The 22131-nt window shown below is 42.7% G+C and overlaps 1 protein-coding gene and 1 long non-coding RNA gene across 4 annotated transcripts in view; one reads left to right on the top strand and one right to left on the bottom strand.

Annotated features, from left to right (window-relative positions):
• Positions 1-21917, top strand: part of LOC131885887 (syntaxin-12-like) — a 69710-nt gene extending 47793 nt beyond the window's left edge. For 2 of the 3 annotated variants that reach the window (XM_059234075.1, XM_059234076.1), the window contains exons 4-8: positions 16440-16663; positions 20398-20558; positions 21038-21193; positions 21306-21399; positions 21513-21917. In XM_059234075.1, the coding sequence (XP_059090058.1) occupies positions 16440-16663; positions 20398-20558; positions 21038-21193; positions 21306-21398 (634 nt within the window). In that variant the 3' untranslated portion in view covers position 21399; positions 21513-21917. The remainder of the gene's footprint in view (positions 1-16439; positions 16664-20397; positions 20559-21037; positions 21194-21305; positions 21400-21512) is intronic. The other variant, XM_059234077.1, reaches the window with a different exon arrangement.
• Positions 8721-12868, bottom strand: LOC131885890 (uncharacterized). Its single transcript, XR_009373882.1, has 3 exons — positions 11010-12868; positions 9370-10226; positions 8721-9000 (listed from the first exon to the last, which is right to left on the bottom strand). It is a non-coding gene; the product is annotated as an uncharacterized LOC131885890 (long non-coding RNA).
• Positions 21918-22131: the final 214 nt, after the last annotated feature.

Raw genomic sequence — 22131 nt, 5'->3', positions numbered from 1 at the left:
CAGGAGAGGAGCCGATTTGACGTGGCGTCGTTTTTGGAGGCCCTAGGGCGCCTTCATGTTTTATTATTCAGTCCAATTCGAAATCTTTATTTGATTTTGTCATGAGACACTATCAATTTTCACTTTTTATGGCTTACCTTTGTTTCTCGCCAGCCCGAGCCTCATTTGTTCCCGACCAATTGCGTGCACAGATGAGGATAGATTTCAAATTAAGTTCCCCGGGTGCTTTGTATTTGAAAATCGCAACAACCATTAGATTCCTGCTCTATTGAAGTGAGGCGAGAAAAACTGTCCGTCCATTATCAATCATGTCTAAGCGAGAAAGCCAGTTAGCGTTGAAAAAAAATACCGCCCTCGATCTCCGATAGTTCACGCCTCCTCCAACATTAGCCGTGAACTACTGCAATTCGTTCATTCACCTGCTACTAGAATTATGTAAACCATTTTCGCCCCTTGGTTTGCTTACCCTTTATGCTATGGATAATGCTTGGCAATGTGAGTTAACAAGCCCCTGTTTTATTGCCTTCAAATTACAAGTTGGAGAGCCTCAAATTTCCAAAGTATGAGGAGAGTTCACAGGCATTTTACTTGCACAATTGTCTTGTTCACAGATGAGGGAAAATCATACCTGTAACGTAAGCTCAATTTGATTTATAGGCTTGAGTGAGGAGGCGATTTGGATAGAACAAATATACGTGCATGCAAGCGTATGTCCAATATGTTTCTCTTAGACGTGTACCGTTTGTAGGGAGCGCTGTTTGGGCTTACCAATCCAAGTAAATGATTGGCTCAGTCAGATTAAGATCTTGCTCTGGATTTCCTCTAATGGGAGCAGGTGGAGATATTTGAAGCGTTGGTTAATGTCAACCCTCTTCCAGTCCCTACATACGCCCTTCATTGGGAACGAAAAAAATGCTGAAATGTGTCTTAAAGTGTTTCTAATTAGCACTTTGAGTAGTAAGTTTTCATTGAAGTGCTCACGCAACCTAGTCGAAAGTTGGGGGTAATGGTTGATATGTGAAAATGGCTTCCTTATGTTCGATCCAAACGAGGTGAAAGTGCATGCTCATATGAAAGGTGGAGTCGTTCAACCCTTTTTGAGGTAGACGAACGAAGAGAGCATGGAAAAAGGGGGAATTGTTTTTGTCATTCACTTTAATTATGCTCTAATTCCGCGTGGTATTTACCTTGGCAAAGAATACGCGTGTAGCGTCGAGTGTCTCCTCTTGTTTCGAGTTGTAAAAGTCCCTGGTGAAGCTTTATCAACTATCAACCAGAAGGCTTGAGATAGGCAAGCGAGCAAGCGAGAGAATGAGATTAAGAGTATATAATGGAAACCGAATGGCATGTTTCATGTCTGGCTCTGTTGAAATGCAAACACTTATTCATTCATGCATTAGAAAACGGAAATAGAAAAGAACTCCCGAGTATACATGACATGTGCCACTTAAGAGGAGTTTCATGTACCCAATTTGCTTATTACCTGGACTCCTCCCAATGCACACAGATAGAGAGAGAGAGAGAGAAATAGACACTGGACATCTTCCCCCAAATTTCCAAGCCTGAATTGAGATGTACCCGTAATTTTCTGGCCCCTGAATTTGGTTCGTTCGTTTTTGAAGAGGGGAAGCCACGAAACGCATTTGGCACGGATGTCACTCACTTTTTTTTATTCCATCTGTCGGTTGTGACACTTGGTAGTCTGGCATGAAATGGAATCCTCTCGCGGGAAATGGAATAACAGTTAACCTAACTTGACTGGACATCCATTGGATCTGAACACGAACATTCCGAAGTTTTGAGGTCACCACAAATTGTGCCGCTCATTAAGGGAATTTTTGTCTGCTCCTAAACGCCTTCCAATGTGAATGAACGCGAACGCCTCGTGGATGGATCAATAGTCCTTGTACATGTGGTCCTTTGAGCGTTACAACATTTAAGCCAACTTTTGTCATTTATGACTGCCTCATACGGAACCGTGAACGGCGTAAATTGGGATCATTGGTGTAACCAACCACTCGGTCCAGGAGGGTGACTTAATGTGTGTGAGCATGGTTCATATTACTCGTGGTGGGTCTATTTTCAACCCTCTAATTAGTATTTATCACTAAATGGAACCCTTCTGAGAGGCGAGGGAGCCCTTATTAGTGGGGACGAAAGGGTGAAAATTGTGGTGGGTGACTGGGGCTTCCGTAGTCGAATACGGTTGTTCCTTAAGACTACACCCACCATAACCCAAGCAATGACATTTTCTCTTACTAAAAGGGCACACATTGATAGTACCATTATAGTTGTTAATATGAAAGGGAAACACCAGGTTTGAAATGTGTATATTTAAAGCGAAAAAAATACTCCCTTGGTCCTCTGGTTCTAGCTTTCAATACTCAGATAAGCAGTCGGTCTACATGGCCTTAAGGGTGGTGAGTCAGAACCAGACGTGATCATAAAATAAGACCATGTTCCAAGTCGCTCCCAACCGCATATCAACATCAACCATGAAACAATAACTGCGATCTGTGTCAAAGACATCCCGAAACCCCTCCCTTCAAACAAACGTACATTCGGGGTACTAACAATACTTACATTCAGTACTGACAACAGGGAGGACCTCAAAATCAGATGGTCCTTACGGATTGTGATATGAAGGGTGTCTGTCCAATGAGGTAAGTTGTAATGTTCACCCTGTATAATCCCTTTGGATGGGGGGGGGGGGGGAGAGATATCGTCCAAGGAAATCTCTTGATGGCAAAAAAGAGAAAATTTATTGGGAGAAAGCACCATCACTGTCATGAGATTACTACAGCTCTCTTGGTGTGCTGGTTGTACGTACGAGTATGTAATATTTCCATGCTTTCAATCCCGAGGATACAAATCCGTTGTTCGAGCTCGGCTGTTATTGTTTTTTTTTCCTTGCCTTTCCTTCTCAGGGGAGGCAGACCGAAATTCCTAATGATTATTTATCGACTTGGAAATGGCTTGGGTCTGGTACAAAAATATGCTGCTATTAGGTTGGGCCAAAAAATCGAGGAACGAGGCCAATTTGCATGGTTTTACTCGACTGAAACATGCCATTGGTCGTGTTTTGCTTCTTTGTGCTCTTCCTAAGGAATGCGAAAGTTGGCTATCCCCTTTTTGAAACAGAGGAAATCCATTATCTTATCTTGACCCATTTAGGTGTCCCCCGATAACTTTATGGGCCACTGTCTTCGTCCCTTGGTATGATGGTTGAGGGTACTGGGACTCGTAAAACGCATGATGATATCATCTCGGATTTGTCGTGTTTCCAAGACCCCCGAATTTCCGCTTTTCATCCCTGAGGGAAGGAAGCTGGAAAGTGAATTGAACTATAATAGTTGAGTGTCGTTGGTTCGTTGGTTCTTGGATGTTTTTGGTTGAACCTCAAAAGTGATCAAGTCATGAGCCGTAAATGGCTCAAATCTAATTTAGGAGATACCAATCGTGATGAGAGGTGGTCGAGGCTGCCAAACCCGATGGTTTTTGTGATCATCAAACTCAGAACGACTCCTTGGGGTTGAAAAACAACAACAACAACAACAGCGACAGCGACAAGCTCCTCGATTCAGATAGTATTCTTGTACGTTGTAAGCACTTTTTGTGTATTTAGCCTTTTTTGGCTGCCAGCCAAGTGTTGCCTTTGAGTTCCAAATTGACTTGGTTTCCACTGATCTTATCGAGAAATAATCAGAATGAGCTTGTGTTGTCCCTCCTGAATGGAGGTAAGACAACAAAAACGTGATATCCTGTTGGTGGCGTCGTCTAATTAGTGTTTTTATTTCTACATCATCAAAATTAAATACCAGTCCGCCAACATTTATGGGAGCCAAGCTCATCGAGCAATTCTGAAATAGAATCAAATCCTTGGGAAAATTGCGGTCGTCTCAACAGTAAAGCGAACAAACTAAGTGACTCACACATATTCCCTGTGGTCCATGAACTTGGGAAATGATTTTGATGCAGACCTAGCTTCTCAAGTGGCTGAATGTTGATCCAATAATGGGTTGTTTGCGTGAGAATCCTCGCCTATGAAGAAAAAGGCAACCGCCAAGTCTGACTTTGTATATCTGGCTCTTTTTTTTGAGTGAGTGTCAGAGATCGAGAGACTTGGCTGACAGTGATGAAGTATTTCCAAAGACGACGGACGGGACGGCCTTCTCCTAGCCGTTCTCGGAAATTCCGTGATCAACTTTCAGACGATGAGGGCTTTGTTCCGCTTGACGACCTCGAGATTAATGATTCAGTCGTGTTAATTTATTCTGGCATATTAATATTTCGCTCGGATCTGTGTTCAAAATAATGCTTTCAATGGAAGACGAGCGAACGAGAGAGAGGGTGTTGAGAAACAAGACATTGTTGGAAGTGGCATATTTGTCGCGAGACTTAATAGGTCCATAAACGTGTTCACCGTTCAGCGCCGACGAAAAAACGCTTCCCAATCTTTCGTGGCGAACCGCAAGTGAGAAAAGTAATCAGTGGAGCCTAACCAGGAGAATCAATGGCTTCCGACAAATTCAATTTGTTTCAACCAAAACCACTCACACTCTGGCTCTTTTCTCGGCGATCGACAGAACACCCCGGATGCATCGGGGTATTTACCCCCATTGTCAGCACTGGATTGCCACGCGAGGGTGTGCTGTAGGTACCAAGTCAGGAGGATGGGGTCGGGAGGATGGGGTGAAAGAAGGAGTCGCCCGAAGTTGTTTTGGCGTAAACCTGTCACACAGGACAATTGGAAGTCAATGGATGAGGAGAATATGATTTGCTCCGGCTCCAAACAAACCATGCTGGAGATAGTTTTCTGGAATGTGTTGATGAACTCGATTCAATGGTGTTTGTGGAAGTAGCAATCAAGCCCATTGTCATTGGACATCACGGCAGAAATGGCAAGACGATTGCTTGTGGCGGAGTCCACTCTGCCATAATTGGATCAATCCAAGGAAGGCGCTCTGGACTCCTTGGATAGGTCTGAGACACTTTTCACAAAGAAAACATATCGCCCATCCGGAAAGTTCTTTGTCTTGCTTACTCTGACGAGTCCCCATTTTACATGGCTTCAATTCTTCTGGATTGTCCTCTGACGTCAGCGCTTCTTGGTTGGGTTCGTTGGCTTGGCGGTCAATCTCCTCATTAGAGTATGTTTGCTCCATTCTTGTTTTCAACGTCTTCTGGATCGACTGCTGCTATCTCTTGGCTGTGATCGATCATGGGATGATATGTACTAATCTTGGTTTAGACGTGATGCCAATTTGATTGCCGTTCGAACAGCTCAATTCCAATTTCGAAGCAGAACTCCAGTCTAGATCCACAGCACATTGTACGGATATATACGTACGTAAATGTAGTACACGGCGTGATGCCATTCCTTTGTGGTGGCTCCAACCAGGCCGTCCAATATGCCTGACACGCAAAAGTACGCACACAATCACTCCAGTCATCCATCATGTTTAACCCTATATTTGATCCATGCCAATGGACCATTATTCGAAAGTTCTCCAGTGTCTAGACCGGTATTTTTTGTGACAAACCGTCCTATAGAGCGCAAGCCTTACTACGCCTTTCTCGACCACGTCATCCGTAATAATAACAACAACGGCAACTACTACAAGTCAGTGGCCAAATCACTTGCATACATGCTATGTTGTACGTACTACATCAGTAGACGTAGTAGACGTATGTAGAGGGAGAAGGAGAGCAAGTGTGGGTTTTATGACTTGCCTCTGGATTCGAAGTTCGAAAGAACTTTGAGGCGATCGATGATGATAATAAAAATCATGTCCACCGAGGCATGGACGATATTAATAAGAGGAAAACAAGAAGAGACAAGGCAAGTGACAAAACATCTGGAAGACGATGATCGAACAGTTCTATTACACGCAATCACACTTCTTCTTGTCTTGGCTCTGTGAACAACATGCAAAGTTTGCTCGGTGGTATGATACGAGTAGTAATGGAGCACGTCAAGCCAACGAACGAGTTGAACGGAGGCGACGAGACTCGGAACAGCTCAGAGAGATTGATAGAGCAACGGCTCTCCATATCCTTTCTTTCGTCGAAAGATACGTAGTGGTTGATTGTGACTCAAGTTACCATTTTATTTGGTGAAAACGACCTTTGGTTTAGGTATTGTGAAAAACACGGGGTAATTCTCATTTTTTTAAAAAATTTGATAATAGTCTTTATTGCAAGACTTTTCTCTTTGGATCATAGTTAGTTTTTATAGACATCGATAAATGTCGACTCGTACATGGTGTTAGTTAGTGCTGTCCCATTCTGGGTTCTAGGAGCGCGTAATTCTCGATTGAAATATCCTTCTGTGGATGAATGACTAGCTTGATCTGCCGAACAGTCAAAAGCCGTGGATGGCTCATCTAGTCGCTCTGTGAGTCATTTGAATTGCTTCCTCCGCTCTCAATCCTGATCCGTCATCATTAGAGTTCAAGCGTTTTTGTTCGCGTTTGTCTTCCGATCGCTCATTGAGTAATCGTTTCTCGTATTTATTAGGGTTAAAGTGTCTTGAATGGTTTCGAATGCAATGCCTGTCGTCCACGTTCACATCAAAGTGTAGTTTATGAAAACTTAAGAGGCCGTTCACTCGTGTCCATGAAGCAGCGGGAGTTATTTGTATGGAGGAGTAGGCATTAAATTGACATTTCCATATTTCTTCTCTGCTTGTGAGTGGATTCTTTTTCCACCTCCTCCTACATGTACATTCTCCCCATTGGCTAGGATGGTGAGTAAAAAGGTTAGGCAGTCATCCATTAATGCCTGTTCTTTCGTATTCGTTTTAGGTAAGTCTCAAGTCACAACCGGATTGCTCGCTCTCAAGTCTTTCATTTGAAGTGGCTGAGAGGATTCAGATCTTTTTCATTCTTATGTGTGTGCGTGAGAGTGAGTAAAGTTTGGTAGTGCCCGACACATCAATGATTTGAATTGAATGGTGGGCTGCTGAGAAATTCAATTTCCTCTTGTTGTTTTTCCTCGGGGTTGAACTGAAAACACTTGAAAGCATTAATGCCACATCATCCCCGACCGAGTCGCTCTCAGGACAAATTTGAAAGCACTTGCCGCAAGTCCCCGACCAATTCACAGGGCCGGGTAAAAACAGATCCTCTCTGAGAAGACAAAGACTCTCTCAAAAGCGTCTCCATGTCCGGATTTTAATCAAGCTTTTGTCAAATAGCGTTTTCCATTTCGTTGGCTTTGGGAAGGAATACGAAGAAATGTTCATCCCTTTGTTGGCATTGCATTGCCAAGGGATGAGAATACCGATCGAGTGGATGGAGGAATACTTTGATGCTGTCTGTTATAGGATACGACGCTTTGAATTTGGCTGCACTCCATTGCCTCGTCGTCTTCCATCTCCCATGGGTATTTTTAGTGGCAGGGAACCGCGCGGTTTTTTTGTTTAATCCCCCTTCTAGCCGGATTCGATTTTTCTCCCCACCACCCCAATTCCTTTGATTTATTTCCCAAAACAAACGGCCGATTTCAACTCTGCTAAAGATCGAGGACGTGTTTCTTATTGGCGCACTCAAAGGTGGATAAAAGCATTAGTTGGCACTTTTTCCCAACCTTATAATTAGACCAAACCCTTCTTCTCTTACAAGCCATTGAACTGGAGCTCCGCCATGTCCGGCTTTTTCCACTTAATCATGCTCTACTACACTTTTGCTTCAATTGAGGCGGTCCCCAAGTCCCCAAAGCAATAAGTGCTATCTGTAAACCACCCTAATGTGTCTAGACCAATACCCAGCCCTTCCTCAACAACAATAACAACAGCTGGATTGCATCGGGATGAATTCAGAGCCTGGCTTCGGTGGATTTCGATCGATTGAAAAAGTGAATCCTTCAAGAGGGCAGATAGGGGCCATAGCTCACTCATTCACTTACTTGGCTCATGGGTTCATGGAGAGATTAGTGTTGAGATCGAGAACGAGAAGGATTGAGCTGCAAAAACCGCTCTGTTGTACTTCTTCCACAGCTGGTTCAAAAGGCGGATTTCATGATAAGTGGACTTGAACCGAGTGTATTGACAAGACAAGAATGGGGGTCGAATAAAGACGGCTCTTAAAATGCTCTTTATCAAACATGGAGTGGCAATGCAGCGACCGACCTCCATAATTCTGGCTGACTCATTATGGGAAACCTGGGAGATTGGCATTTATTGAGTAATCATCGGTCTTGGATTGGACTGAAGACTAGTTAGAAGTCAGCGTGACCAAAATCTTGTCCCTTTTGTTGTCAAAGCTCTCTATTAGGGAAGACTCTCTTTTGATGCGGAATAACGGACATTTTATACTCTGACTTGCACTTTATGGCGCCTTGTTTGGTTCCATCCATCAGAGGCAATTGGGGAAGAGGGATCTTTGTGCGATTGGACATGATGATTTCGAATCACAAAAGTAAGACCGGATGGTTGCATATGAAGGGATGACTTGCGAGAAGTTTCAGCGCTGGGGTATGAATTTTTGAGCGCATCGGTCACACTTACGTCCATTCCAGAGCCAAATTGATGATTGTAATTTAATCCTAACAAATTATTATTTCCTTGGTAGACTTTTTTTCCTTCCTCCATCGACACGCGGACAAAATGCCCAGAGTCATGTTATCTTAGCTCTGCATCACATTCTGCGTGTTTTTTTCCAGACATGTGTCTCGATCTGGATTTTGGTGTTCAACTATGTTTCACGAAATGAGCTGGATCTTGGTGGCTTCTAATTACTAAAAACACTTCACTGTTCATATTGTAATTTCTTGGAGATTCAAAAAGTATCGCCATTCGTATTAATGGACTTTCATAAAATTTCAAATGGAAATCAGCAGATATCTCACGAGAATTCAATCAACCTCGGAGGTTTTTTTTCTGTTATTAAATCGTCACAATAATCTGATCGTTGACAAATGAAAAGTGGAGGCGTGTCCAGCGTCTCCCATTTCTTATGCGCGATGAAAAAAAGCCGAGGTTGTCGATTTATCAGAAGCCTGGCAAAAAAGTAGACGTAGATGAAATTGATCGTGGCGGTAGTTTTTCCACCAGATCAATTAGCATTGGCTGGTGATAACCATGAGGTCACGGAGGACTAAATACCACGGGAGAAAAAGCGAACACAACTTGTGAAGACAAGAAATACTCTTGGAATGTGGATTGCCGAAGAACTGTTTTGGAAGACCCCAAGTTCGTGTTCTATTTTCAGTTGTTGGTGGTTTGAAGGCAGGAAATGAAGATTGGTCCTCATACCATGTCAATAATTTGCCAATTGCTTCCTTTGCAATATTCGCCAAGTGTTGACTCGTGCGAAGGTTGTTAAAAAATATTCATTTTCAGTTGGACAGGGTTGCCATTACCCTTACCGGATGTTGTTATCTTGAAACTGTAAGCCTCAGTGTTGGGTATGGGCAAAAAATGCAAGCCATCATGTGTGGAATCACCAGAGTGAGTACTTAAAAGAAGCGACTTGCTCTCTCATCCAGGATGGGTCATGTACGCGATAAAGCTTTGACGGAACTGTCAAATACCATGATGAGTGAGGACAAAACGAAACGAAAGAGGCAATGGATACCGCCAAATATGTGTTAATTCGATTTTCTTCTGTTCCTCTTTTCGCGCTTGACTTGTCACTTTGTTCTCGCTAGGCATTAGTGTCATACCCGTCAAAATTGGCATTTTTTTTCCTGTACCGGCAAGTGTTGCCATTGTTAGTTTGTACCAGTACGAGCTTTGTCACATCCCTGAAATGAATAGATACCGCACAATAAAGAAGATATCGTTTCGAAACAAAGTTTATAGTCAGAAAGTACGTTTATTAGGAAACAAGTACTCCCACGTACAAAGTGTCCTATTTAGCACAATTCAAAAATGGTAACATTTCTCCACGGCATCCCTGGGTTTATCCACATTTGCTCATGGGTGACATATTTGCTCGTTTGGCCTCGGTTTCTTTTTCGTACAACCCCCTCCCCCTCGGCTGGATGTTGTTTGCCATCTGCCTTGAAAAAAACCTTTGTCATTTGAGATGTTGTTGGTCTACTTCTGCTGTACTTGTCTTTTTCGGAATGTGTACTTGCTATTGTTGTTTCGAAATGCTTGCACCAAGTAAGGCAAGACGAATTCGAGATCCATCTTGAAATCCATGTGTCATGAACGATTTGTGGCTCCCTGTTTTGTACCCAACATTTCAGAGGGCAATTACGGCCACTTGCAGGTCTACCTGGAATGGTCAAGAAAATGGAGATGGATCTTGACATGCCCTAGATCCACTTCTGTACGTTCTACTTGGGCTCTTAACTTCTGAGGTCAGCGTAATTGCTAAAATCGGCCTCCCTTTATATCTTCCAAGACTTGAGTTTTATCTGAGCTTCTTATTCACCAGTCAATATTTCCAATTAGCGCTCAAGATAGCATCTCTCTTCATAAGAGGGGATGATGACCCTTGAGCAGATGGACCGGACCGTAGGAGGGTAGGTTTTTTTTCTTCTTTCTAACGTTGATGTTGCTTGTTTCACTCTAATCTGAAAGGTGCTAACGAATTCATGGAGCTTCCAATAGGAAGTGACATGCTGTGCTTAAAATGCGTGAATATGCTTTATCATTCACTACACCCTAACCAACCTGGAAAAGCCAATTTCAGTGTACCTGATACATACATGCATATATGCCTGTCACTGCTTAAAAAGATGACATTAGCCGCCGACCTTACTTTTTGCCAATAAATACAACTTTGATAGGTTGAGTGACGGAAATCCATTTTTTCCGGACAAAGTCGATTTCCAATTGCCATGTTGAAACTGCGCATTTATTTCCCAGTGTTCTGCTACCCTCTCACTTTTGTTTTAGCCTCTGTTTTTAGACAGCCGTTAGATTCACGATGAAAGTTGAGCGTTGTCTTTGCTTGATTTACGGACTAGTGTCGTTGGCACTGACGGTCATTGTTGTCCTGATGTGCTTGGTCATGTTCAATACTATCATTAAACAAAACCAGGTTCAAATTTACCTACGGACACGACTTCCTTTGTGATCGACGTCGTGCTCCTCATCCCTCTATGAGACCAAAGAAATTACCCAAGGGATGAGAACTGTCAGGGCGACATCCAGTTATTCATTCGTTCGTCCATCTACATGGTACCACCACGACCACGATCGTCATCCACCTAGCAGATGTCTTGTTTCATTGAACAGTAGTGCGGGAAGAGGGACGATAGCTTCGGCAAATATTGATATCATATCTTTTCTCGATCCTTTGATAAGAGCTATGAGAGATCCATAAAAGCATGAACTGCACGCCTCAAATGCGAAGGTTGCACAGATGTTCCATTGATCTCGATCCACAACAAGTACCAAAACAGACTCCAAGTCCTCGAGGACCACTCGACAAGTACCACTCAAGTGATTGCGCGGTATCATTTTTTTATGACCCTGATATGTTGTAGGTAATATGTTAAAACGTCTCGTTAATAATCCTCATTTGCCATAGAGGAAACACGTGTTGGCACTGATTTCCCATTGTCTCCTGTAGTAGTCGTTGGGGGTGGCAATCACCGGATCACCGGACTACACTGCACTCCACTCCACTATACTGGTAGTGTAGGAGACTCGTTTGGGATTTGTCGAATCCTCTCGAGGGTGAATAGATGCATCCATTACGCGCCAAGAACGGCGAAGAAGAAGATTATTGTCATACAAGAGGATTAAAAGTAGATTCCACATGAGCTCTCATCCATCTAAATAGGCTCAAGAGGTGCGGTACCTCGAGCAGAGAGTGGAACCTTTTTCTGTCGTTTGTTCACATGCCATGATTCAACCCCGAAATTTCGTGGAGAGTCGCCATTGGCTGGCCGAAAACTTCCGACAGCCCCCGGGAATGACCAGGATTTGGATGGAGAGTGAGTTTGGAAAGTGCACTGAGCTTTGAGATCCGTTGTCAGGTTGATTGGAGGCTTGGGATGAGCGCGAATTGTCTCGAGTCTTCTTCATACTCGTGGAGATAGTGATACATAAGCCCATCTTCAGGCCCGATAAGCATCTCCATGGTGTATTAAAAGAACGATGCACGGATTGCCCCAGATCAAGGGTACACCACACTATTTTTCCTTGTCCAATACCTTATTTCAGAGCGAGGGCGAGAACTAGCTTGGTTGATAGGTATACACGAGAGGTAGAATGATCTCATGGAATCCCTGCTAATTGTGAAAGTGCACTTCACCAGTCTGCGGACAATAGGAACGGGAATTTTTGGACGTCGGGTCTCCATCTCGCATGAAATCTCGACCGGTCCGGAAAACCAGAAGAAAGAAACCTAAAGTGACTGACCTCTAAGGCATCTCTTCGTCTCGGATGGTTGCTCAAGAAAAAAAAAAGATTCACCACAAAGACTTTGAAAGCCACCCAAATTTAGAGTGCTCCACCACGATAATCGTGTATTCTCGTTTCGAGTTAATTCATGTGCTTTTTCGGCTGATGAGGTGTCACTTCGCGGTTTATAAATCATCACTTTAGGAGCAGGCTTTCAATGCTTATGTCCCTTGCCAACAACCACCACCACCACCACCACCAGTACCAACAACAACAGCAACCTCATTTTTTATATATCTGTCCGCTTAAATGCACTTCATCCCCGGGAAATCCTTCGTAGCCAAATTCTATAAAAACTCACTGACCCGGATAACCAACCCTGAAAGTTTCAAAGCGAAAGAGCGCAATATCAGGGGGAAACCCGTTTGGGATCGTGATCTCGCAAAAGCCTCTTGACGGCGTCCAAAAAAAGGAAACTGGGACACCAACAATAGCAAAATGGAACCAATCTCAATCCCAAGTTTGTTTGCACGAGTTGTATGGAACTCGCGTGAACTGAGGAGTTATCCATCAAACCGTGATGAGATTGGCTCGTTGTGAGGCTCAATAATCCGTTGGAGCGTTTATTGAATTGTTTTTGGTCAATCTCGGTCTTCCCGTTTGAAAACGGGTTTTATTTGGGAACTACAGTACTCCATTGAGGTGGAAGAAAAAAATTGGTCTAAATTAGATATAGAGGGGCGTGTTTGATTTGAAAGTGTCTCGGATAACTAAATATGGGACTCGAGATTACCCTTTTTAAGTAAGCGAGAGAACTACGATAAGTGAAGATCAAACATTTAACCATAAAGAGGGTCTTGTCCCTCCTTTTTATTTTGGTCCTTATTTGAGCAAGTTATTAGTATCTATTTCTTTGCAAGCGGTGCGCATTGTTTTCACCATTGTAAAATTGTCAAGAGCTCCGAAAACAAACTTTTATAGAAGTTCTTAGAAAGAGAAAACTTTGAGCACGAATCTTAAACCTGATTTGCGTCAACGTGGCCAAGCGCTTTTTTAGTTCCTGTGATTGAAAGGAGATCATGAACTTCGTCATACTTGTTTTGGCAAAATGGTGCAACTGTATTTGTTCACGAAGCCAAAATTCACGATACTGGACGCGATAATTCGTTTTCTCTGCATTGACCTCTAGAAGTGAACCCTATCCGGGAAGCCTTAAACAATGGAAACAAGCTTATCATAAAAAAAAAAACTATTCAAATGAACATTCGCAAAGTATTCCAAACTCAATATTTGAACCAGAGCATATGCTTGTGCTGGTTTGAACAAGGGAAAATGTACGAATAGTTCTCATGTAAATATGGAGTTTGCTCGTAGGAGTAAAAAGTCATTGAACTAAAAACATCTGAAAATAACTAGACATGGAGATATCTTCTTGTGCTGCAAATTTTTCCTTATGTAGTTAGTTTGAAATTTTTGTTCAATGTATTTTCTTTGTGTGTTTCTTTTCAAGTACGAGGAGCACCATTTTTTGTTGTTATACAACTGATAGTACTCAATCTTGCTTAAGGGAGTGTCTTTTCCACGGTGTCAGTCTTCCATTTGGGCAATGTCAATTCCTGAGAAATTGAATTTCTTCATCCCAACCCCCTCCTCCCCCACCAAAAGGCATGGAAGTTCATTGCCGAGGATAAAAGGGCCACTGCAGCTCGATCTTTTTCGCATTCAATCGCTTTAAGAATGTAAAGCCTCAGTCCAATTCCCCATTCTTTGGTAAAGCTCATATTCCTTTGGGCGGTGCATCATCAGGACGAACTTGTCGATTTCACTTTCATTCCACAACCCTTGCTCAGATGCTCAGATTGCCCAAGACATGGGCAAAACGACCCTCATTAATCCTGAAATGTCAAAATCTCGACTGCAAATTAAATCCGCACACTCTCTTCGCCCTTGCCGCACTTGCTTCTAACTCCATCCGAGAGTTCACAAGTTCCACCAAGGGCACCCACCGTAAACGTCGCGTTCACCCCACGAATCACGCTTGAAAATCTGTTCAAGTGCGAATGGTTAACGAGTAGGCACAAACCCTATTTGTTTTGAAAGCTGATCTTCCCTGTGGTGTGGCAAGAGACTAACGAACAATTAGGCTTCATAATGAATAGGGAAATCACCTCGTCCAGGTATTCTCGGATGCGCTTGCGATGAGCTTGTACGTAGCTTGAACTCGTCTTCAGCTTTCGGGGTGGAAGGAGGCCAAAATGAACCCCCCAGATCTTCTCATTCGTCATCTCACCTGTATCCCTATTCCTCAAGATGGCCAAACCGCCCCTCATCCTACCCTCCAACCCAACTCAAAGTCATCAATCAGCCCCATCATGAACGGAGAGGGATAATACGAGAACATCACGTACTCCGCCGTACGGTACTGTACTATGATCTACGGACATCTCGTGACACTGAAGGATAGAAGAGCAGCCACCACATTTTTCCCTCCCTGTTCTTCTTCCTTCCTCCAAATATGGTACCTTATCCACCCTCCTTTGGAACATCTTGCCCTGTCGTGGTGCCACCAAATGATGCCTTGATGGTATCACCATCCATCCATCCATCCAGTAACCAACCGTTGGTCTCAAATGGAGACAACTTGAAACCCCCCGAGAATGGGACCTTAGTGTCGTGCCTCTCATCGACACCAACAATCCAACTCGGTGGTTTGATACATCGGATCCATCAACTCATTAGAGTCAGGCTGTGAAGACCACAACCAGGGAGACCGGGATCACTGTGGGAAATCTCGTGGAATTGGAGCCAATGATATCTCGATGGATGAGGCTCTCGCTCTCAGAAGAGAGACGGATAAATTTGAGCCGTGCCCAATAGGCTTTGTTGTGGTACAAGGGAGGCCAATTGATTCAATTCTCGGTTGGACTCAATGCCAGTTTTACAATGCTCTCTCTCTCTCTCTGTTTGAGGCTTTTTTGTGGTTGTAAAATTGCTGTGAAAATTCTTCGGCATCCTTTTATAAATTGAAAGTTTCCACACGCAAAAAAAGGCGAGCCGAAGCCCGTTTTCTGGCCAATCCAAGCATTATTGTATCTACCGATGTTGATCGAGCAGAATCTACTTTCTATTCTCGATTCTTGTCCATACAAGGCATCAAATGGCCAAAAGTCGAATTATGGTTGACCTTATTGGTCATGCCGGATTATCTCACAGACCTGAAGCATCATTAGGCGGTTTTAATGGTTGACACGGTTCAATTCCATTGAAGGTGTCTGTCTGTCGTTTCCTCCTTATTTTTTGGTTTTAAGATACGAGTGAGGGAGACTACAAAAAATTCAAACTGGAATTGAGGTCTGGATGGATATTTTGATAAGGCTATTGATATTTTTTCCCCAGACAGCTGTTGGATATTGGTCTTCTTTTGGGGAAGAAACAATGATATTCAAAATATGTCTGTTTTATTTAGTGCCTTTGGAGAAAGCCAGAACAAGACTAAAGTAATGACACATGTCTGTATTTTTCATGGCCTCACAGCATGCATGTTCTGTTAGGATTTATTGCATTTTATACTGTTGGAATTGACAGGTGTGTCTCACTCGCGTTGATAGGAAGTCTATATATTTATGTGTTTCGTTGTGGCTCGATTGGCGTCGTCGAGAAATGATTCATTTGAAACTTGTGTCACGCTCTATCTACATCACATTTCGGGAGTTTCGTCGAATGAATTTGAAAACGGCTTTCCAATAACGTTTTGGGTCCCCATTTAAGTTGACTCATTCCATCCAGCTTTTGACGCGTTGACAATCGATTTTAGCCGTCCGTGACCAAAACCGGAGAGCAATGAATGTTTTCATTTGTTGTCATAGTCTGGGCAATAAGCCCTCGGTTTAATTAATATGGTGCTCATTCAGGCAAATGGAGGTGGAATGAGGGTCTCCAGGAACGATTACGAGCGTATAAAAAGCCTTTCATTGTCATTGGAGAGGAAACTCAAATGACTCGGACCGACGATTTAGCGGCTTTGCACGAAGGGGGCGGGCAAAAAAGGCACAAAACACCCATCCATCAGTGAACGATTTTGTTTATGACAAAGACACTAATGTGACTTGTTCTCCCTCATGTTTCTTTACAGACATCAGATCCAACATTACACTGGTCAGTTGGCCAAGGACACGTCCAAGCATTTGAAGGATCTGAACAACTTCAGCGGTGAACAACGTCAGTGGCGGCTCCAGAAAGAGCGGCTCCATAATGACTTCACCAAAGCCTTGAACAGCTTCCAAGCTGCTCAAAGGACGGCCGCTCAACGAGAGAAGGAAGTCATCAAGAGGGCAAAGGCCGCCAGTGGCATCAATGGTAAGTAAAGACCAGCTGACCGCTGACCACCTACTATTCACTCTTGGCTACATACGTGATGTGTGAGTCTCCCATGATATTGGTTTGGAATCCTGAGGGAAGTATCCTATAATTACCAAGAGGTCATCGTGACCAGTCTCATTTGAAGTAACATACAAAATTACAAAAAACACAAATCGGAACTGCTCATTCTCGAATTTTGCATCCAGGTCCATATTGCTGTGGTTCACGGGCCCCAGATAGGCCTCTGATTACTTCATATGGAGTGTATAATGATACTCAGAGATAATCGATAACTGGACTGCGTTACTGTAAAACTGTAAAATGTCCCACAATTGATCCGAGTCTAATGTTGACCATTAGTTCTCATATTAAATTAATTGTGTTTCTAGTTAAGCAAATATTTCAATCAGCAATGAAATTTGAACAATTTATGCTGCCGCCCCCCCCCCCCAAAAAAAAAAGTTGCCTCCTCTTCGATAATTAGATCATCAAATTCATGTTCCATGGATTGGTTACTTTAAAGTGCTGATTTTCTTGGAACAATCGAGTCAAATATCCAAATAAAGGTGAATGATGTAATTGCCTACGAAGGTCGCTAATTACTTGAATGTCAAGTGCTCACGATCCGACTAGAAAATATGCCGCATACCTGAAGACACGTGGCTTTTCGACGAAAAAAGAAATACACGAAAGGGCACGATCTAGGCCCGTTTTAATTTGGTCGTTGCATGTCTGGATGGAATTTTCCTGGCCGAATACCGAGTTGTAGGTCCATAAATGAGGTAGCCAGACTGTGGCAGATGTGCGCTGAGTAGCTAGCCATCTAAGTAAAGAAATTCAATGGGGAAATTACATTTTCATTTGGTCCATGGGTGGGTTCATCATCATCCTCATTCAACCACGGTCCACAGCCGTGTACCGTCCCTCCCTGTTTCTCTAGGAAAAACAGAGGGATCCTGGAAAGGAGCCAAGTGCAGGAGTTGGTTTGAAGCACGACAGACGTCATTATTTTATTCATTTCAACATGCCATCCCTGGTTGACTTTTCAAGCGAGAACAGGGAAGAAAGTGGGAGGTCGAGTCCTGCAGGTTCCCCAATACAGACTCTATCGGGAAAGATTGGCTACGAAGGGGCATGTGGCAAATCCCAAGGTATCTTTAAAGCTCCTGGAAGGAGGTTAGATGTTCCGTCAAAAACATTTGAAATAGAAAAAGACTGTTAGACTGTCATAATATTTCTTCTTAAATGATACAGCCACTCAGGTGCATTTTTGGTTATGGCCATGAGCTCTATGAAAAACCTTAATGGATCTGCATTTTGTAAACACTCCTATGCAAGAAATGTGCAAGTGTCGATGGTTTTAGTAATGGTGGAAAGTATATCATTTTGATTTACCTTGTTTTGTACATTTATTAACATTGATAAATTTAGATTTATTGATTAGCACGAAATGGATTTAATGGGACATTTATTATTGTAAAATCTACAGAAATATGTACGGTACATTCACATTTAAATTTCAGAATGGCATCTTTCCTGAAAATGTGCTTAAAAGAGGGGGAAATGTGCTGATCGGGATGATACGTATCTTTGAACAAGTGTCTCGAAATATTTGCATATTCATTGGAATTTGTGGGTTGATTTCGTGCCCATTCAATTTTTTTACCACACGGAGGGGACGAAGCCTTTCTTTAATTAATGTTCATATTTTCTCTTAATCAATAATAACCCTCCTCTCTATGAATTAACTGCTCTCGGGCAAGCTGCACTTTTTACGACGACATTCGCTCATTATCAACAAAAACAGATCAAATGATAAATCTTAGTCTTCCAATCGAAGCCCAGAAATTTTGACTCTCTTTCATCTCGTTAATTGGCCTCCGAATCCAGAATATTTGCTGTACTTTCGCATTAGGTTGGCAATCATGGATGCACGTGAAAATCTCATAGCGATGATCAAAGGCCGAGATTTCCCCTTGGTTCCTCAAAGGACAAGCCTTGAATATGGGTCATCATTGCCGTTGGTGTTGAGTGAACTGTGAATCATTTCCATAGGAGGGTGCTAGCTTGATGTATTAAAGATCCAACGGGAAAGGCGGCCCTTGATATGTCACCCCTCCTCTCTCTCTCTCTCTCTCTCTCTCTCTCTCTCTCTCTCTCTCTCTCTCTCTCTTCTCTCTCTTCTCTCTCTCTCTCTCCCTCTCTCTCGCTCTCTCTCTCTCACGATCCATTGAGGGATTGCCTTGATCTTCTCCATGGAACACCCTCCACCGTCTTCTTTATTGGTGACAAATGATGCCGAGCCTCCAAAACTGAGAATGATTCCGGTGACTGACGGTATTACTCACCCTTAGGTTGTCAAGTCTCTTTGAACGGTGATAATCCTGAGAAATTCCAGTTGGTCAATGGGGAAATTCAGAACTTTCCTGGAAAGACAATCCATGTTTACATCGGATTATCAGGATCGGTTTTACACGAGGTGTTAGCAGAGTAGATTACCTTTCAGAGTCCTCTTGTTTCTCTCATAGACAAACACGCATTCAAAACCATGTTTACGACCAAATTCTGGATAACTCTCGAATTTGGCGACTAATAATCATGTTCAATTAAGTCGCGTGATGGATGTCGTTTCGGACAAAGGGGAATCATGCTTCAATCACTTGTTCTTACTTTCGCTTTCAATCAAGTGTGGAGACTTGCAACTCACTTATCAATCTTCAGCATAAATGAACCTCGTCCGTCCCTGTTTCGATCTACTGTACGTAAATTGCAAACCAGTTCGCCCAGATTCCATCGGATTGCTCTTCGTAGAGTGGAAATCAAAAGACTCGCTCGCAAAATGAAGTCATTCATCAAGGCAAGTTTCGTGCCGATCCCATAAGAAAACCAACCACGATAATGGTTTTGATGATTGGTACTCAAGACAGGAATCTCATCGACGAATCACGCTTATTCACTTCATCAACCGAGAAACAACCCAATGAGTTGAAAGAGAAAACGAAAAATGGTTCAAAGCAGCAGAAAAACACGATCCAACTGCGGATTTCACTTTCGTCAAGGGAGCCTTTTTGGTTGTAACATGAATTTGTTCGTTTCAGTGTATATTGGAGGCTTCAAGTGGTTACTGGAATCTTAATGTCGTCCAAGTAACTTTTTCGACAGGTTAAGAGCTTGATGTCACGCGATGTCGCCATGGCGATTTTTTTCGGAAGGTCTTTTTCCCTTTGCCTAGGGGACAATGTTGAAAAGGTCCAAAATCCTGCCAAGATATTGAAAGCCTCTTAGATGATTACATCATGTCATTTAACGATCGGGGCGAACAGGAATAGATTTTCATCCACAGTTCTTCGACTTTGAAAAATGATTGTTTACCGCGGGTCAATTGCTCTTTTTGTTCGTTGGAGAGGTTTGTTTTAATGAGTTTCCAAGACGTTAGGACGGCAAGTTTAGTGGGTTGTGAAGGGAGGAGTAGGTTGGCAAACATACTTCCAGTCTCCGACTAGCATCTCTAGCAAAGTTCGATTGTTTTAAGTCGCCCCTTTACGACCTAGACGCCATTCCAGAGATTGATTCCGCCAAGTTTTCCTCGGTGACGTCAAGCAACTCTTCTACGATAATTTTGTGGACCTCGAAATGCTCTGGACCAGTTGATTCTTTTGATGATTTAAAATGCAGTTGTATGGTGATCAATGTTATTATTATAATCATTATTATTATTCCTGTACTTATAGCTCTGGCTGCGCCTGGCGCCCAAGGAAATCTGATTGACGTGGAAGAAGGCTCCTTGGGAAATGACACTACCATGGGTCAGAGCAAGACTCAAATGCTCTTGGAGGAAGAGGCCAACATTGAGCAACTGCAAGAAAGAGAAAAGTCGATCCGCCAATTGGAGGTGAGTTGATACAAGTCACTGGTCACAATGAATTTAAGTAAGTGCTTATGGAGTATTATGAGTCTTCCTTGTCTTTAGATTTGATCTAAAACATGAGGCACAAAATAAAGGCTCATCCATTTTTGGCTACAGATCTCCTCAATTTGGGCAATTAGATTACAGTACTGTGGATTCTACTTTCATTGATCCTAAACAATGAAAACCAGAGACAGTGTGTCAAGTCAAATCAGAGGCAAAGCTAACCCCAAATGTTGGAGAAAATCCTCCATTCCTATGCATTTACTCCATGTGAATTCATTTCCATTTGATAAAGTATCTTGTTTTGACGATAAAAAGCGATGTGACATGCTCATCATCAAATGGAAACACCATATTACTTTCATTGTCTCCTTTTCAACAATTCACGTCAACCTCGCGTGACTGGATATGATCCATGTATAAGAGTAGTCCATACAATGTGAACAACGCTTTTCTTTTAGTCGGATATCGTGGACGTGAACACCATCTTCAAGGATTTAGCCACCATGGTCCACGAGCAAGGAGAAATGGTCGATTCGATTGAGGCTAACGTTGAATCCACCTCGGTCCGTGTCCACGAGGGGACTGAACAACTCCGACAAGCCGAAACTTACAAAGTGAGATCAAGTTATGGGAACATTTTAGCGAATTTTGATTCAGTTCTTAGTGTCGCATCCTCATCCCCCTTGGGCTTGGTTTCATTTTCCGTTAAATTTGTTTTTCTTACAGAATAAGACTCGCAAGAAGAAGCTGATTTTGGCCATTATTGGAGTGATTATTTTGATCATTGTCATTGCTGTCATCTGGTCGTCTCTATCTTGAGGTGACTCAACTTTATCCTAATTTCCTGTAAACCCGGTTTTTCCTAAGTTTTTTCTTTTCTTTAGGGCCTTTGAGCCTTGAAATTACCCTCTAACAATTGAATTCGTTTTCCAGAACCAAAGCCGGCGTCGAAAGTACTACCTAATTTGTGGACTCTTGGCTCTATTTGCATTCTTTTGTTTCATCATTTGGCTTGGTTTTTGAAAATTGACTGATTGTCCTCCATCACCTCCACCAATCTGACCCTCCTGGATATCTATGACTTTGATGATCTTCAAGTTCGTTTCCTGCATTTCTCACTTTTCCTTTCTTGTCAAGCTTATAATAATAGCCTTAACATTATCCCTTTTTGGTCGACTTATAACACTTTCCAGACATAAAACTATTCCATCAGGGTAAAACCCTTGAAATTTATTACCGCTCCACCTTCAATGAGATCACTGCGAATGAGGAAATTCCAGCCAATGTCACATAACGTATTGATGATTGAGAATAAATCTGCGTAGTTTTTTGTAAGAAGACTACCTTATTGACGCTGCATGGTTGTATTGCTTGCATCTTCCGGTCTTACTGGTCCAGGTTCCGCCAGAGTTCCCGGAGATGGTTCTTCAGTTGACCCGGTCAGAAGCGTTCGTGTCTACTACTTCTGATTGTTACAGATCGTCCTTAAATATACGTACCTCAAGTACTGGAACGGCAGTTGGGCCAAAACCACTCAAAACGCANAGGCTAT

This window comes from Tigriopus californicus, chromosome 8 (assembly GCF_007210705.1).
Source record: "Tigriopus californicus strain San Diego chromosome 8, Tcal_SD_v2.1, whole genome shotgun sequence".
Taxonomy (NCBI): domain Eukaryota; kingdom Metazoa; phylum Arthropoda; class Copepoda; order Harpacticoida; family Harpacticidae; genus Tigriopus; species Tigriopus californicus.
This window is presented reverse-complemented; position numbering and strand designations above follow the sequence as displayed.